The sequence below is a fragment of the Aptenodytes forsteri genome, unplaced genomic scaffold, assembly GCF_000699145.1.
Source record: "Aptenodytes forsteri isolate BGI_AS27 unplaced genomic scaffold, ASM69914v1 Scaffold349, whole genome shotgun sequence".
NCBI classification, from domain to species: domain Eukaryota; kingdom Metazoa; phylum Chordata; class Aves; order Sphenisciformes; family Spheniscidae; genus Aptenodytes; species Aptenodytes forsteri.
The window spans coordinates 3,665,952-3,681,974 of NW_008794452.1; the positions used below are offsets into that span (position 1 = coordinate 3,665,952).

General features: G+C 36.8%; 1 protein-coding gene across 4 annotated transcripts in view; it reads right to left on the reverse strand.

The window, feature by feature from the left end:
* Positions 1-4,377: 4,377 nt before the first annotated feature.
* Positions 4,378-16,023, reverse strand: part of HERC4 (HECT and RLD domain containing E3 ubiquitin protein ligase 4) — a 36,687-nt gene continuing 25,041 nt past the window's right edge. For 2 of the 4 annotated variants that reach the window (XM_009290524.2, XM_009290523.2), the window contains exons 16-25: positions 15,272-15,295; positions 14,673-14,771; positions 13,003-13,170; positions 12,735-12,878; positions 11,666-11,832; positions 10,795-10,861; positions 10,469-10,551; positions 7,765-7,948; positions 7,076-7,178; positions 5,678-6,140 (exon numbers count right to left, since the gene is read on the reverse strand). In XM_009290524.2, coding sequence (XP_009288799.1) covers positions 5,932-6,140; positions 7,076-7,178; positions 7,765-7,948; positions 10,469-10,551; positions 10,795-10,861; positions 11,666-11,832; positions 12,735-12,878; positions 13,003-13,170; positions 14,673-14,771; positions 15,272-15,295 — 1,248 coding nt within the window. In that variant the 3' untranslated portion in view covers positions 5,678-5,931. Of the gene's footprint in view, positions 4,480-5,677; positions 6,141-7,075; positions 7,179-7,764; positions 7,949-10,468; positions 10,552-10,794; positions 10,862-11,665; positions 11,833-12,734; positions 12,879-13,002; positions 13,171-14,672; positions 14,772-15,271; positions 15,296-16,023 lie in introns of those variants that run through there. The other 2 variants (XM_009290527.2, XM_009290525.2) reach the window with 2 other exon arrangements.

The window sequence follows — 16,023 nt, forward strand, 5'->3', positions numbered from 1 at the left end:
GCCCCTCCCGAAACTAGCCAGCTGGTGCGGCGGCCAGCTCCTCGCCCGGTTCTAAATGCGCTCTCCTGACCATTAACTCGGGGAATTGAGGGAACTTAGGGAGAGGCCTTTCGCCAGCAAGGGGAAGTGGTTTAAGGCTGCACTGCACCCTTCGGGTGAGCATGCAATGACTGCACGGCCCTGGTTCCTGCCGGCTGCAAGGATCAGTCAGTTTTAAGATGGGACATTGCAATAAAAGCTAACCTGCACACAGGTGAGCTGCAGCTGCCGGGAGCCCAGCTCAGCTCCCTCCCCTGCTGCTCGGGGCTCCAGTAGCACCACGCAAAGCAGCCCTTAGAGGCACTGATGCCAACTCAGCCCCTTCTTGCTCTGCAGCTGTTCTACAGAAGCCGCTACGCATCCCTGCGCTGGGCTCCATGCAGCAACTAGCCCTGAAACACTGTACGCTAAAGAGGATTACTCTTAGTCCTTACAGTGGGGTATCACTACCTTCTTACCCCAACCTTTAAAACTTCTCTAGGCATCCACACCAACAGAGAGGAGGCTACAGGAATCTCCAATACCCTACATGGCACTGGACTACGCTCACCTCTGCATTAACAGACTCTGCTCCAGAGCATCTGGATCCATGCAGCCAGATGCAGCCAAAACATGGCCAGTGCGTGGGCAGCAGAGAACTCCTCCGAACTGCTGTAGGTCTATTCCAACTACTCCCTCATGTAAAGATAGTATTGATCTCCCTTATCTCCTCAGTTACCCTCCTCCTTTGTTTATTGCCAATTTAGTCTTGGCACCTCAGAGTGCATTACGACATTCATACCTTGCCAGTAGATAGCCTCAGGCTTGTTGAGATGCTGTACGTAGCTCCCAGAGTACTCAAGCACTGCTGCTAGCAGGTGCACCCACATAGCCTCTGTGCAGAATTAAGCCACAAATAATTAAATTAGTTTCACCTTTAAAATTTTTCAGAGACATGGCAAATACAATTTCTATAGGAAGTTGGTTTTTAGCTACAGTCTGCCACCTCTGTTCCTTCTAATGGAAAAGCTGGTGTATCTGCTCAAAAAAGGGAAGGAAACTTAAGTTTTGCACTCTACTCAAACTTAAGTCTTCATATAACAATCTTTTGTTTCCTCACTGAAATTCCTCAAGTAATCAGGCATGCGGGGGGAAGCAGTGAATACCTGTAGACATTCACAGCCCCCCAGGCATGGCACAGTGTAGGATTCATGTGCTCTGGGAATGACCCGTTGATAAGACTAGCCGGGAGCCTTGGTGAGATAAAGATCCCCATCAGCACCACACACACTATGCTGAACATAATAGCTCTGTAGTTCCTATGTGAACAAGATTCATAAACCTCATTTTCCTTTCTAATAATCTGAGACTGATGCATGTGCCTTTGGCTGGAGAAAAAAAAAAAAAAAAATGCTGACTGCTACCCTAGCCCACGCAAGTTCTTTGCTCACGCTCCTGGCATCAGCAACACATTATTCGTTGTTTTGTAAAAGATCAATACAGTATGTTCAAACCCAAGAGATATGCTGGAACTCAGACTGTTCAGTCTACTGGTAATAAGAGGCCAGTAGGCCTGTACATATGACACTTTTACACAGTTCTAGTGCACCTATAGTATTGCCACAGTTCATTTTAGGTGCTTCCCCCCCACAGTTGTCTTATGGTCAGAAGATAAAAGACATCTTTTTCATTCAACAGATCTGCATCAGTGCAGAAATGGGGAGGCAAAGTTTTGCAGTTAACAAGTTTTATCATACTCTGCTTGCAGAAAGGAAGTCAGTGTAACAGGTAGCACAGAGTTAAGTAATGCGTATAGGCATGAACAGGCTCCTTTCCTCAAGAAAAAAATTGAGGACTCAAGTCAAATGGTTAGGGAACTCAAGCACATAAAAACTATGGCTGGTGGTGTTATTTTATTAAGTGTGTACATATTCCAGGAAAACAGTCAAGGGGATTTCTTGGGGCTCTAAGGTGTAGTATTAAATCTGGCTATGGCAGGTGACAGAGGATGCTCTAAGCCTTTTGAGGTCTAGGTAAGGTTTTTAAAGTTACTGCTCCAAACCTGATCAACACAAACCTGAACAGTACCTTGAAAGAAAAAAATAGTAGCTTGATGATTAGTTCACCCAAACCCCACACTGACCTACCAATTAAGAAATACCCAGTTGGTAAGCAATGGGAACTGTCACTTATCAGGAGAAACAAACTTTGTTCTTCCTTTTTTTCCCCCCCCTCAACAACTGAGTAAGACAGTTGTACATAGTACATACAAGTACATAGTTCTGGTTACACAATGGAAAAAACAGCCATTTTTATGGTGCTCACTATATACCAGTTTATCATGCTGAAAACTATTATTAAAAGAAAGCTTTTATTCCATATTTATCTTAACTGCAGAACCTCACATGCATTTATTTAAAGAGCCCTCTTTTATAGTGGTTTATATTTGATTACGTTAAACTTCATTTATTCCTGATAAATCAAGTTTATTGCAGCAGAGCAGTGCAATGAATCAAAATCCTTTTTAAACTAGCATATAAACCTTCTTGAAGGGAATACCACGGCTTGATGCTCTACATTAATAACCTTAGTAGTAATAACTCCCATAAAGTGCCAAAGGAGACAAGTCATTATGCTTAAGCAGGGCTCACTGCTTTAATAGTTCTACACTGGCGCAGGGCAACAGCGTTCTTAGGTTTTCCCCGGAAAATGAGGGACAAACTTCTGCTATACATGTAGCTGAAATAGCCTGCGTAGTTCTGTCATGCAAATTCAATCTTCAGCCTTGTACTCACGTGACAGGTGCAATACATCTAGTACACGACTGCACTGCTATGACAAGTCCTCCTTTAGTAACCATGATGGAGATGGATACAAGTTTGACATGCAACTAGCATTCTTCAGTGGTAATTCTGAATCTTTATCAAAATGCTAATCTAATTATCAAAAATATTTTCTTTAAAGATTTTTAATCATTGTAAATTGCTCCCACTGCAGCCCAAACTACTACTACTATCCCCCAGTTGCTTGCATTAGCCTTTTAAAAAAGTGGTATGCAAGCTTTCCTGATTAATTGGAGATTTGACAAGGAGGAAGGCTCTAGGCTTTCTTCATTACCACCATGGCTATTTTAGCTAAGCATAGAAAGCACGGGATTTTTTTTTTTCCTCCTTTCTCATGTGATGCACAGCATCAAATACTGTATGCAAAATGATACTTGATCTGAGAAAGAGAAAGCACTTCCTGCTGCCCACCTTTTTCCAGCCAAAGGGAACACTTCAGTGTACAACTTTTGTGGAGATCCTTCACAGGGCTGTTATGACTGTTAACAGAACTAATGGCAACACGGTATTGCAGAAAGTATTAAACTGCTTGACAGAAGTAATATAATGACTATTAATTGTTCTAGTACTACATAAAAGTCTTTTACCTTCTTATGTCGATAATGTCTGTTTTGCAACAGGGCACCTGTCTCACTGCACAGACTGAGCTAACACCTGTAAGATAATCAGGAGCATTTAGTACATACAATCATGCTCTGCAGGACCCAACTCCACTTCTTGCAGAGGTGGATAAAACCAAGGCCTGAACTGCAAAAAGAAGTCTCAGGTGAATGCTGTCCTGAGGTAAGTGACTTTAGCCATGCTCTGCGAGTGGGTTCTTAATGTGACATTTAACCATTCAAACACGTCCCACCCTCCCAACACTTACTAATGTCCACTAATGTTCCAAGAGAGTAAGAAATATGTCTTGCTGATGCTGAAGAAACTTTTGCAGCAACATGAAGTAATCGCCACAGCAGTTTTAGTCAACAATAACTGCACTTCAAAGATAAAGGACATCTAAGTTCTCTAGCACATCCTAAATTGGGCACCAAAAATTGGCAAGTGTTCAGTAACTATGGCTCGGATTCTGTCTCAGACCCCCTCATCTACAGAGTAAGGCTATTACTCATCTTTCAGATTGGTATTGATGAAAAATGCAATACAGCAAAAATCAGAGAAAGTCCCACAGAGAAATTAAATGCATATATGTAGTGCTGGGTTTAGATGATAACACACTAAATCAGATTTGGCCCTGCACAACTGAACATAAAAACCCCCTATTTTTCAGTGAACACCATCAACACTGAATGAAGCAAGAGTCCCATAGAAAAAGAAGCCAACACTTGATCATGTAGTAATACACAAGGGAAAAAGGAAGAAGACAGCTTTACATTAGCCACTTCCTAATTTTTGAATATTTGCCTTTGCAATCTTGGTGTTTCATAATTTAAAAACAGTGGTTTATTATTACCTGGTAAAATGAAGGCATAATACTTTTTTTTTTTTTTCTTTTCTCCTTTTCTTTCTTCCATGTACAGTAAGATTAAGCTGCTTTAGTATTTGTTGGTTTCTTGTTTTTCACAAGAGGGAGAATTTCCCAGCCAGGTAACAAATGTTGGAAAAGATGGAATATGGGCTGCATACAAAGAAATTACTAGAGGTTACACTGCATGAGAAAGCTGTAAAAACACAGTGTTAAGGAAAAAAAGAATGATTTTAACTGTACTGACTGATTGTATTATATCCACATCTACTGCCAGCACAGAAACTGCATGTTATACAATTTATTACAATGAATTAATTTCCCTGCTTTTCAAATGAGATCTTGGTATCCTAGCTGTACTTTTGATTTAATGCACGCAAAAGTTGCCCTCCAACTGAAGAAATATGCATGATGCAAGCATCCATACACATCAACCAACAAAGGTTTTCATTCAAGTCTTTTATTATAGCTTGAATTTTTTCACTGCATTTAAAAATCTAAAAAAAATAAATATTTGTTTCACAGCTGCAAGTCACATATGCATTAACACCACAAAATCTGGAATTTAACCAGAGAAGGAAAGTCAAATCCAAAAGTGTCCAGCTAAGCACAATTGTCTCAGGGCAATTATACTAAAAATAAAATCTTAAGAAAAGGGGAGAGGGGTGTTAAAGAGTTATTTCAAATGCATTTATCTGGAAAAAGTGAAAATTCTATTGGAAACAATAAACTATGCTTTCAGCATTTAAAAATAAACGTTTAACCTCTTGACAGCAACAATTGTCTGGTGCATCTTTTTCTTTTAAGCTGTATTTTTGACACACGGCTGCAGAGGTTTCAAATGATAAGTTAACCTCTTTAATACTTGTGTCCACTTAATTACAGAATCAGTCCTTAAAAATAAAACAGTGTATTAAGTCAGTTTGTCCATCCACATATTAAAAATGCCATCGTATGCAGTTTCGTATCGGCACTAAGTGACTGCTTCATGGATTGTACACTGTGAAGATTAACATCTCTTAAACAATCACTTTCATTATTAAGGTTCTTAAAACAAACCAGAAAAATATATCTTCAGAAATCAGAGTAGTCCCTTTTTTGTTAAAAGCCAGAAAATAAGCTCATATTCAATTACAAGCAATAGAAACCATACTGCTATTGGAACATAATTATTTTATCACAAAAATTTATTATTTACAAAATGAAAAGTTACCAAGTGAATTTATCAGGGAAAAAGTTAAATGTTCTTACTAAGTCATTTGAAAAACTTAAGCAAGTCTCATGCACTCACACGCCAAATTGTTTGCATAAGGCGAAATGTTAATTCATGTTAGTGAAACTTGACTCCCACTCACAATACTCTCATTTTTATTGTAAGATGGCAAAATCCACATGGTTCTGTACAAGAAGGTATGTATTTAAGACAGTTCCTCATTTTTGTAAATGTTTTTTGGCTCCCATGAATATCCGTACCACTGAACGTTTTTGCAAATAATCAGTTATATTATCAACTCCATCATTTAATCCACTGAATTTACCACCACAAGAAAGACACAAGAAGTTAGTTTAATGATCCCACATTACACAGAACTCTCATTTCTGGAGTTATACTAAACTGAAACCTTCGTAGTGATCTATAGCCTGGATCAACTTAGATTTTAGGGTTTCTTTATCTGTGTATTTTGGAAGATCAAGAAGATTAAAGCAAGTGTGAGCTACTGGAAGATAACCTTCTCCACCTCCTGTTGGTTGGATGACTAGTTTAAGACACTTCATTCCAAGAATTGGAATACGATCACTGCCTGTCAGAAACACTGCCAAGAAAAAACAAACAAACAAAGTCTTGAAAGTAGTTTAAGACTAACATTGTCTATGTCATATATGCAGTTCTAATCGTTATTTGCATTTTTTAATTATTCCAGCAGTGGTTAGCTTTTCACACTGAAGTTGTTCTGATAAGTTTGAAAAAACAGGGAATAATGACTTAACCCAATCTCCAGCTTCCACATACGAACTCTTAACTGTAACAAAACAAGTGATATATAAAAGGAAAACATTTCATTTTAGCATATGAAACCAAACAGTCCTAAAAAAAAAAAAAAAGAGTAGGATGTTCTTAATGCATCAGAATTTGTTATTTAAAATCCACTGGCTATGCCTTTACTGAGCATTTGCAAGCATCTTGTAAATACAGAGAATTTGTTCAGTAAGAAATTTATCAGAATTGGAAACTAATCTATGATCTATTCTCAACAAAAGCTTGTTCACAGGAAGCTTCCATGACTTCGGTTTTTTCCTGTACATTTCCACTCATATCAGTACCTTGAGGTATTTACAATCAGTTATAACTCCAAAATTCCACCTATGTGCAATGAATAAAACTGGAGGATGTTAACCTTATGTCAAAACACAGAAAAAAAATCCTAGTCATCAGATAAATGACACTAGCAGTATAGGTTGTTGGGGTTTTTGGGGGGTTTGTTTTTTTCCTGTTTTATTTTTTAATGCTGCTCTGGTCTACTGTGATCTTGTAACTGCACACCACCCACAATTATTCAGGACAATCCCAGCAAAATCAGAGACAAGCTCATAATCAATTTCTTCTACTATGATTTTTTTTTTTCTTCCAAATAAAGTTAATCACATCATTATAGACAAATACTTACATCTGCTCTCTTATAGCAAGAGCCTGAAATCACAGTCATCCTGTTCAGTCAGCAACTTCTGCAAAGTAGTTTCAAATACTTACGCAAAAACTGTTTTTTCTTCTCCAAAGACAACTCATGAAAAACCTCCCAGAATATTTTAATTGTAGGATGGTCTGCCCAGTATTCTCCTTTGTATTCTGTATTCTAAAATGAGCAGGAAATGAGGTTATTGTTTGCACACAGAACTAGTAGGATAATCTGACATTGAAGTAGAATGAATGCGGTTTGTGTAAAGGGATACTGCAAGTGACATATTACTGTTTTCCTTGGTCAATTTTCTTCAGCTGTTCAGTCTGACTTCAACTGTGTGGACACATGTATGCACTCCAAAGCATTTTCAATCCCAATAAAGTAGTGACAAAGTCTCACAGCGAGTTTTGGCAATCAAGAATATTTACTTTTATTAACTGTGTGCGTTTTGTTCACTTTCCCCTTCTAACATAGTACATTGTATACAGCTGCCTTTTGGTTCTGTGGATTTTTCTTCCTCTCCTTCTAAGTCTGATTTCCTTCAGAAATTAGATGGAAAATCTTTAAGCAGGAAGGTAAATAATATTTTAGTGTCTTCATTCACTGATATTTTAAAAAAAGTTCCTCACTCATGCGGTCAATCCAATCAAGGACAGAAGTCACATTAATTAAAACAGAGCTCAAAAGGACACTTCAAGATCTTGCTTTTGCATCTTGAAATTAAGAATATATGAAACAAATAGCTAACTATGGTTCTTACCTTCTCCAGTTCTTTCCAATCATAATTTGTGTTCCCAATCACCATTGCCTGCAACTCGCTGGGCTGGAAGAGCTGAAGAACTTTACCTCCACATACTTTGTGGAAGCCTGCATGGAATGCACTGAATAAGGAAGCCACAGATTTATTGAAGATGTAATCCACATATGCATCTACAAAATCTTGCCTGCACAAAGAAGAAAAAAAGAAGGGGGGGGGGGGGGGGGGTTTCTCAATTTCAAAAAAAACAAAGACACATTTTTTCAATCTAGCAATAAACCAGTAGCCATTTCTGTATAGAACACAGCATTGAAAGTTAAGCAAAAAGGATCCTAATGTATTATATTCTCTGCTTTGTGTTACAACCATAGTGAAGATAACCTCAATGAAAATGGAACATAAATGTATTTCCCCTCCATGCCCCCCAAGACAGTCTGTAACGTGCAACAGAAAACCAGTAACATTTAGAAACGTTTATAGTGCCTGAAATAAATAATGCTCTTATTTGTATGCATTGCAGTGAATTGGACTGAATGGCAACAAGCTTAAAGGCTTGAGTTACATGCGGTGTCCTGAAACTGAATAGTTAAACTCACTGTTGTATTTTTTTTTTTTAATTAAAAAGATTACCACATCTGCACTGAAAATGCAAATCAACTTCAAACGGACATTTGAGTCCTATACAGTAGAAAGATCAGTGCAAAGGAGCTAGGATACTGAAAAACAGACTGCCTGTCATCTGTGCTTTGGTACAAGCAGTTCTCGTATTTTGTTGGAAATAGCTTCTTCCACAGCATTCAGGGAGAGAACCAAAATTCCTTGATGTGATACAGTATTTATGATTAAAATGGTAATTAAAAAGAAAATCATAATCAATCCTAGTTAACACTGATCATTTCTACACTGGCAGAGTGACTTCAGTTATGGATTACAGTTATCCTACCAACATACATTCTCTGTGAAAACCTACAGTATTTGAACAACTTCCACAGTATTTGAATAACATCACCAATAATTTAAAGAATTATCTAAACACATTTTGATGATACATTTATTAAAGTTGTTGAACTGAAAATACTGGAGATGAGCAGAGTGGTGAATCACGCTCCTCCTCTTCCAGCACTCAATGAGATATCCATTTTATGCACACTATGTAATTACCAGAGAGGCAAGTAACTTGTGTAATACTAAGAGTGGAAGGAAAGGCTGCTCCAGAAAAAATTCATAGTAATTAATTAGCATTGTTGTACTCTATGTTAATATTTTTAAAACTGAATTAAAGCATCATGAAATATTTGGATCTTGAGAAACAGGAATTCTTCATTTTTGCAAGACAACGGGTGACAACAGTGCAGCATACATTCCACAGGCACCTTGAAACTCTTCTTGTAATACAACTCCAATTTTACTTCCACTTTGTGACAGAACACCAAACCACCAGCACAGAACTTCAAAGCTGTCGTGTTTAAGATAAAGTATCACAAATCCTCAGCTACAAGCCAAGGATTGTAAAAAAAAAAAAAAAAAGTGCAACAGGTATAGGTAGTGATTGCAGTTCTTAATGGTAGGATAAGTCAGGAGGATTTAAAAAAAAAAAAAAAAAAAATCACTCAACTGTGGGAGGTACCGTCACTGCACATGGTTATTGCAGGCTTATGATACCCTCAGAATCTTCTATCATCACTCTTTCCTCTACAACAGACCTAAGTAGTTACAGAAAATGTTGCCCAAAACATGTGCCCTCTGGGAGGTACCGTCACTGCACATGGTTATGTGCAGGCTTATGATACCCTCAGAATCTTCTATCATCACTCTTTCCTCTACAACAGACCTAGGTAGTTACAGAAAATGTTGCCCAAAACATGTGCCCTCTAGGAAGACGCCTAGAGGTGCATTTTCTCCCTCATTCCTACCATGCACGGCCTAGATGCATTCTGTTCTCATAGAGTATGTTCTTTCCATTTGATTCTCCCGTTACTCTGGGAGAAGTAAAAGCACAGAGAAATCACGAAGATTAAAGGACAGACAGGAATACATGAGAGGAATGGACAGAGAGAGACAGGAAAACGGTAGTATTCTGCAAAAAGGAACAAAAGCACCACCAGATATATTCTGCCTATCCCACAGGAGCAGAAAGGTAACAAAGGCTGGGAGAGGCTGCTTTTATAAATCAAAGTAACAGAATCCTTGACCAAGGAAAAAAAAACCCACCCCTCACACACTCTTCTGACAGTAACACTAGGTAACATTAGATTAATTTATCTACTCTACAAAGAGAAGACTTCTCTGAAATAGTATTTCATATATGAACAGTTGCCATATAATGGCATCTAGGTTGAAGTTTTCATCATTACTCGCTAAACTCCAATTATATATAACTTCCTGCAGAACCACAACCATTTTTAATCTTTTAAAATGAAGACCATGTAGTCAAAATGGGCCCTAAGAGCTTCAAAATACTTCTAAGTTTAAAGTGAAAAAGAAATATTACACATTCCGAGTAAAATTAGATAGCTTCTCCACAGCTGGCAAATCCTTAAATACAATAGCTATTTTAACAATACACGAGAACAGCTTGGAAAAACAAGCAAAGTAGTTTTGCCTCCAACATTAGTGTAACAGCTTGGCAAAGGATATTTGTAGCAGCTCAGTTACATTCCCAAGGCAGACAGCAACACTGAACTACCCTGTGACCCATAAAACTCACCTATTTTGTTTCACTACAGGAATGTCAGCACCATTAGGAACAAGCTCTTTAATTTCTGTTGTACCAAAGTTTTCCACAGTGATCTATTTAAAACAAACAGAAATAGTATAAATCCTATTTACTGCGTAGAGTACTTCTTCCCACCACTTAGCTAACAGCAACATGAACAGCAGACACAGATGCTAAAATTCATGGGAATCATCAGTTGATGCTTTTGCTCAAGCACTCCATCAGAGGCAGTTCTAACAGATGGTATAAGCTTGATAAGAAATACTATATAAACACTTACAGTATATACACTTACATAAACACTATATAAAACTTACAGTAAAATTAAGACAAAATGCTGCTTCTATGTCATCCTCTGGATAGTCCAGTAACTGTTGCATTCCCCTGCAAAATAAGTTACAAAGTACTTGTACCAGTGGAAAGAAAGATGAACTTACTTTCCTGAAGTATTCTTTATGCTTTGATAATTCCAGTTTAAAGAAAAAAGTCTTTCTACTGTTATTTCATTTATTAGTTCATTGACTTGCACTTTGTGCAGTGTTGGAAAATCTCAAGCAATCATTTTGCTATTACTTGTACTGTTATTTCCTTTTGATTATCTCCAGGTGTGAAGACAGAAGATTCATATCCTAGTCTTCAGCTAAGGGATTCCCAAACCAGAGGCAGTAAGTACTTCATAACCATTGATGGGCTCTTCCATTAACTTGTTTGATCTCTCCTTGAATCTATGAAAACTTTAGCATTCCCAACACTGAGGCAATCAAACGTCCACTTCCACTCGTTTGAACCTCCTATGTGTTAGTGCTATTCACATCCCTACTCAAGGGCAGATATTTAGCATGTACTTATGTCTGAAATAAGCAAAAACATTTCCTTGATGGACTAAATAAGCTGTTCAGAACTAAAATTATGTTCACACTTAGACTTATAAAATTAATGGCTAAAACTCAAAGGTTTTGAGTTTCACATATTATTTTCCCCTAAAATTCTTGTAGGGTAATAAAACAGAAGACGAGTACTAAACCCAAGCATTTAGAAGCAAGTGTTTAACAACAGCATATATCCTTTCTCAAATTACATGATGGCTGCAAGTTACTCTGAAAATAACACATTTTCTTTATGTTCTTAAAGGAAAATGTGGAATTAAAAATTAATTCCTAGTAACGCTCACTTTTCTTTCTTGCTTACCTGCCAACATCTGGCATCAACTCTTTTAAGTCATCCAGGGATGGTTTCTTATTCAATAGCTTTTTGTACAAAGCCAAAGGGAAATGAAGGTCTACAATAGTAAAATTATATATTGCTAGCCCACAGACAACACCAATCAAATGAAACAAGTCACTGTCTTCAAAGGTCTAAGAACAGAAAACAGACAACATGGTTTAAAATAAATAAGTTATTTTAATCTTGCAGAGTCCAGAAAAAAAGCGTACAGTGCAGTATAATCTGAGTTTCATTTATATTTTCTTTAAATATGTATGTATCTATAAGTACTGAGGAAAACAGGATAAAATTTTAACCAGCTGAGAGACTGAAATCCAAGGAAACGGAACTCTTTCTACTTTAAAAAAAAAAAGTTGAGATACAACATATTTTGTGTTACAAGTGATGCATACTGCTGAAAGTACTGCAATAAGATTCTGTCTTTATCAGTGACTTACTATTGCACTATCGAGTGCTTAAATATATGTCAATTTTTTCAAATAGTATTTTTGGGAGAATGAGGGAGGTGGTCACTACTGACTCCCTTGGAGTTAATAGCCAAGGCTTAAAACACAACTGTGGGAATGTTAACATTCAGGTATTTGTGATATAGCCACCCTAGTCAGTGTTTTCTCTGAAAGAGGACTAAAAAGTCAGCAATCAAAACTTTCGAGAAAGTATGACCAGATGAATACCTAACGAAACAGACCCATAAATGTGACTGAACACAGGAAGACCTGTTCAACATGCCACTTCAAGAATTTTTCTCTACCACATTGATTTACCAATTCTGCTCTTGCAATCAGTTTACTCTGGCTGGCACTTCTTCCTGCTAAACTTGTCTGGGTTGGGGACAACAGGTAAGAAGTAAGGAATGGGCAAAAACAGAAGGGGAAAGTTTTGATCTAACAATGACAAAAATAAACATTTTTTGAGAATACTTATTTCAGTTTCTCCTCTTGAAATAAAACTACTACAAACGACTATGTTCATACATTATTAATATAAATATTGCAAGTTAAAAGAAAATTAATGACTATAGTTCGCACCCTACCTTATCAGAGAACCAGATCAGCCTGGACTCTTCATAATACCTGAACATTCCATATTTGGGATCTAACAACTCCCTCATGATGAGCAAAAAAAATTCTTTGCGAACACCTCCAGCATCAACAGCTTCTTCCCCTACAAAAATAACCTGAAACACACAATTCAGTTAGCACTGAATTAAAAACGGATTGTGAAACAAGATTTGTCCAAAAATATTCTCAATTACTTGCACGTCAGTGAAAGACACTTTGAGCAATATGCACTGATAATACCTTGAGTGGCTTCTTGTAGTCTACATTCTTTGTTTTCCTTAGGACTTCCACAGCATCTCCTACAATATTGTCTCTCCGTACCATTAATATCAGGCATGGGTTGACAGATTCAAATACTGGCAGAAAGAGAGAAGACAAATTCTGCCTGTGAGCCTGATCAACAGCCATCTGGAAAAAAAAAACAAAGTGAAAGTGTCAGTAGGTAACATAAGATTCCTGTCAACATTAAATGTCCATCAGTCTTGTCTTAAAAAGCGCAGAAGACACGAGTGGGAATAGCTATTATGAGAGCTACTGAATTTGCCCAGATTTTCTTCATATTCCTTTTATCTCAGGAAATTTTTAATCTCAGGAAATATTTTTCCTTTACCCATTAGCCTCATCAATGCTAATGTTCAGGGAAGTCTTAGAATACAGTTTTTGACATTCCAGTCAAAATACTTCGGATAACAAAAGGAAGCAAAAAAATACTGCACTTTATCTAATGAAGAGCAAGCTATTTAATATAAATCTGGCATGAAAACATCCATTAAAAACTAATTCACAGAATGAAAAGTGATTTGTTAATCTATTTCATTTGTATTGTAATTTTTGTATTACAGTTGTTCAACAACAAAATACTGTTGCAAGTGTTCTGAATATGGCATAGAACTCTTGAAAGTTTGAGTGTTTTAATACTATTTAATATTGTTAATAGAAACATTCAATGTGAACATTTCCCTGAGTTTATATCAAATGTTGGTATTGCCTGAGTATATACATTTTTAAAGGCGTAAGAAACTGTTTCTTACAAACTACAAAAGCAAGCTAGTATTTTTCTACATGAGCCCATTACTTGAGCATGACTTATCATTTCCGTTTAATTTCAGACTCAGAACAGTAACTTTTATTATGTTAAACATTATAAACTTGGGGGAGGGCTGGTACTCTTACTGCTGTTACTGTTGCTGTAGTGTCCATTCTTCCTTCACTTTTTTAAGAATTTGTTTTATTATACCCTTACAGCAACTGAACAGGTATAGATTATATTTATGAAAAAAAAAAATCCAGACATTAAACAAAAGTATAGCTCACCACATCACACTGGTTTCAGTTCTACCTAGAGAATCATGAAAACACGTAAGATCCTCTCATTTACTTTAGGGTTGTCTACTGTACCTATCTCTAGACAAGAGATATGGGTCAAGATATAGAATTGTTTGTATCAAGTATCTAATTTCTAGGAAAGTCTCTAGTTAAAACGTAAGTGAACAAATTAGGAGTAACATATAATTGCATTTAACAGGAAAAGAGCCAAAAACTTCTGCAAACTGCAAGATCAGGAAACCTACTCCCACTATCCCAAGTAGATGCTAGATTTTCAAGATAAGCTTCTTTTCTACTGCCTTGCAGACACCCATCAGACTTCAGAGTTTAGCAGTATTTTGAAGGTGGCAAAACAGATGAAATGAGAAATTAGGTGTACACTAGATATTCACGTGGTGCCAACATGTTGCCTCTCTGATACTACCAATCTTAAGAACAGCACCAGCTCCTAAGTCCCATCAAAATAAGAAATTAAAAGTAACTGGCTGCTGCCTCTAACAAGATAGATGCCAACAGCAACCCCCCAAGACCCCCAACTAAAGAAAAAAAGAAAATTCGTAATATTAAAAAAATGAGACTCTTACCTGCATCTGTATGACTGCATCTGTTTGTAGGAGAGTTGTCTTTGCCTGGGCATCAAATACAAATGGATATGTGCAAATTGTAACAGGAATATCTGTTAACTAGAATGAAAAGAACCATGTCATATCTCTGCTTATTTAAAAACCATAATCATGGTTAAAGAAGCCATTGCAATAGTACTCATTTAATACATCTATTTTACTGAAAAGAGAAAGAATTCTTCACTCATTGTCAATGCAGGACCAAAGCATCTTAGGAAAATTAAGTAGATTTTCAATTGTTTAGTACTTCAGAAAAAAACAAACAAAAAACCCCACACAAACCCAAAACACACACAAACACCACTCTCACTTTGTACATTTTAATTTCAGAACTTTTATTACGGCTAGTAGATATCATCAAAGTAGTCCTTGTTTTCAGATGCTGCTCTGAATTTGCACTACAAAGAATTATGTATTTTTGCCCCACAAAAACCTTTTCAGATTACAGCCATATGAACTTAAAGCTTTATGCTCAATAGAACACATCAGACAATCCTTGACATTCATATTTCTGATTTCCTTACATTCTGCAAAAGAAATCAGACTGCAACTAATCTTACCTCAGTTAATCCATGGTTGACATCCTATGACAGCATTTGCACAAAGGCAGCAATAATTAAGATGAAAAAGCAGCATTAGTGTCTGCATTAATTACTTATCTCTGATGTAGAATTAAAAATATTTATCTACAGCTTCGCCCCCCAAGAGAACGTTTACTGAGAAATAAGTATCAACCATAAACATTCTAATTAATCTACCAAACACAACCATGCCTTTCAACACCCTATATATCAGTCTTTAAAAAAAGGACCATTAAAGTATCACGTTTTCTTGGATGCAAAAATTAAACATTTAAAATGTTTATTTCCATACACTAATATATGACATTTGCTTTTACTTATGTATTTTCAGTCTCAAATGACTGTAGCATGTCAAATTAAATGCAAAACATTTTTAATGAGTAAAAAATTAAAAATACAAAAGAACCCCACCACTTTATCATAAAGTCTCACAAATCATTTGGGTCTATGATAAGATAAGATATGAGAAAAGCAATTGACTCCTGAAATTTGAGACAGACCAATACATACGGCTGGGACTGCGTGGAGACTTCCACAAGCTCGATCAACTGTGCTAAGAAACCAAGTTACCCATCTGGTGCCATGTTACCCTCCTTATCCTGCACTGAAAGCTAAGTTCATTTCCACCCAGTAGGCAGAAAACAGAAAATGAATAAAAGGTAATGACAAACTAACAAATTTTAAATTTGAATATATATGAGACTCAGAAGTCAAATATGTAGACATCCATG